Source organism: Microtus ochrogaster, chromosome 4, assembly GCF_000317375.1.
Source record: "Microtus ochrogaster isolate Prairie Vole_2 chromosome 4, MicOch1.0, whole genome shotgun sequence".
Lineage (NCBI taxonomy): Eukaryota > Metazoa > Chordata > Mammalia > Rodentia > Cricetidae > Microtus > Microtus ochrogaster.
In genome coordinates, this window is record NC_022011.1 from 65049686 (window position 1) to 65052068 (window position 2383).

Sequence of the window (2383 nt, forward strand, 5' to 3'; positions counted from 1 at the left end):
ACTTCAAGAAAACAGCCCCTCCGCTCTGAGAACCTGTAGTGTTTGGAATTTTGGATTGCTACGCAAAGAGGAATCAAATGAAATTCGCCCACGTGGTCAAGACAGAGGCATCAGCAGGGCTCCCCGGGTTGACAACAGTCAGAGGCCATCCACAGAGAATAGGAACAAACCCCCTCCCACAGAGCCACTCACCCTTCATAAACACACACAGCAAGATTGTTGCTTTGTTTGCTTTTGTTTTTGGAGACCAGGGTTTCTCTGTGTAGTCCTGGCTGTCCTGGAACTCACTTTGTAGACCAGGCTGGCTTCGAATTCAGTGATCTGCCTGCCTCTGCACGCGCGCGCACGCACACACGCATACACACACACACACACACACACACACACACACACACACACACCGGTGCTGGCATGAAAGGCTTGCGCCACCCCTGCCCAACATAAAAACAAATTTTAAGATTTTGCATGGAAGAATAAAAAGACACAAATTGAAATTCTTTTTTTTTTAAAAGGAAAACAATATTTTGTAAATGTTGACAGTTATTTGGGCTCAAAGTTATAACTTGCATGTGGTTTCTCTGGCCTAGTCTTCAAAATACGCAATGCAAGACTCCTCTAAAGAACACTTGACCGCGTCGACTTCTCCACCTCCGTTGTTCCTTCTTTGGAAGTGAATGTTGATCAAATCCTCCACATCCTCCTCATCCATCCGAATGCCTTTTAATCCAGTCAGAAGTACGGTCCTCTTCGATACGGCTGAAAACACCTGTGGAAGACAGCCAACGTGTGAAAGAAGGGCATTTTCAGAGAAGAGCATGTCAGAGGGAGGCAAGTTTGAGACAGATGACCGTGTTGTTATGAAAATAAAGGGGGTTGGGTGGGCAGCTCAGAGTAGAGAAGGAGTCTGTGGGTAGTCAGAGCTGTGACTGGCAATGCCAGGGACCAGAAGAATGCCAGAGGATCTCAAAAGTACAGACTAAAATATGGATCGTCAGTAGGTGTGATGGCACACGCCTGTCATTCCAGAACTCTGGAAACTGAGGCAGTAGGATGGTGGTATTGCGGTTAAGATACATACAACCCTGTCTCAAAAATAATATGAGTGAAGGGGAAACTCGGGGATAAAATGATGAAGGCCTGGATTCAGTGCTCAGTATTCCTCCCAAAGTGTGTGTGTGTGTGTGTGTGTGTGTGTGTGTGTGTGTGTGTGTGTGTGTGAGCGCGCACACACACACATATTTGCTGTAGCTTTCAGGGAGATAGAGAGATGCTCAGAGGTTAAGAGCACTGGCAGCTCTTCCTGATGTCCTGAGTTCAATTCCCAGCCACCTCATGGTGGCTCACACCCTTCTGTCATGAGCTCTGGCGCCCTCTTCTGGCCCACAGGCATACATGCAGGCAGAACACTATACATAATATAAGAAAGTGGGTAGACAAAAGTTGGTAGGCAGTATTGCCATTCCACAGCTGAGGAGGAATAGGAAACAGGAGCGGGTTTGAAACAAAAGGGAGCTGAGTGACAGGAAGCAGAATTGTGTCTGAAGCCCAGTGATTGACAGGCACACAAGGAAAATATCTCTAAGTAAGATTTACAAAATTTACAAAAATAAGAATTAGTTTTAATTTTTTATTTTATTTTTTAATTAACTTTTAAAACAATCTTTTCTCATTTTACATACATACCAATCCCAGTTCCCTCTCCTACTCTCCCCACCTTCCACCCACCCCACCCCCCATCCACTCCTCAGAGAAGGTAAGGCTTCCCACGGGGAAGTCAACAAAGTCTGGCACATCGCTTTGAGGCAGGACCAAGGCCCTCCCCACTATATCTAGGCTGAGCAAGGTAGCCCTCCAGGGAGAATGGGCCCTAAATAGCCAGTTCAAGCACTAGGAATAAATCCTGGTCCCACTGGCCCCACAGACTGGCCCAACCACACAACTGTCACCCCCATTCGGAGGGCCGAGTTTGGGGAGTCGGTAAGCTCCCACTATCTCAGTTCAACTGCTCCTATATGGGTAACCCCATCATGATCTTAACCCACGAATTAGTTTTATAATTATCTAAGTGATTTCAGGGGTTTTGCAGGAAGGTGGGGAGTCATTGTTGTTTGCATACTGGGGAGGCAGGCTCTAAGGTCTTGCGCATGTTAGGATTCAGGCATTATGGTGGCCCCTGGCACCTGGCAGGATGCACCCAGGCACGACCAGCCCAGGTTCTATGGCTGCCACAACCCTATATGGTCTGTATGCAAGCTCCGTCCAGTCCAGCTCTCTTCCCACCTTTCTCCTGAAGCAAGCCGGGTGGTGGTGGTGCACGCCTTTAATCCCAGCACTCGGGAGGCAGAGGCAGGCGGATCTCTGTGAGTTCGAGACCAGCCTGGTC

At 48.0% G+C, this 2383-nt stretch overlaps 1 protein-coding gene across 1 annotated transcript in view; it reads right to left on the reverse strand.

The window, feature by feature from the left end:
* Positions 1–488: 488 nt before the first annotated feature.
* Nmi (N-myc and STAT interactor) overlaps positions 489–2383 on the reverse strand; it is a 28228-nt gene continuing 26333 nt past the window's right edge. Inside the window, exon 8 of the mRNA XM_005346399.2 lies at positions 489–766. Within this exon, the coding sequence (XP_005346456.1) occupies positions 584–766 (183 nt within the window). The 3' untranslated portion in view covers positions 489–583. The remainder of the gene's footprint in view (positions 767–2383) is intronic.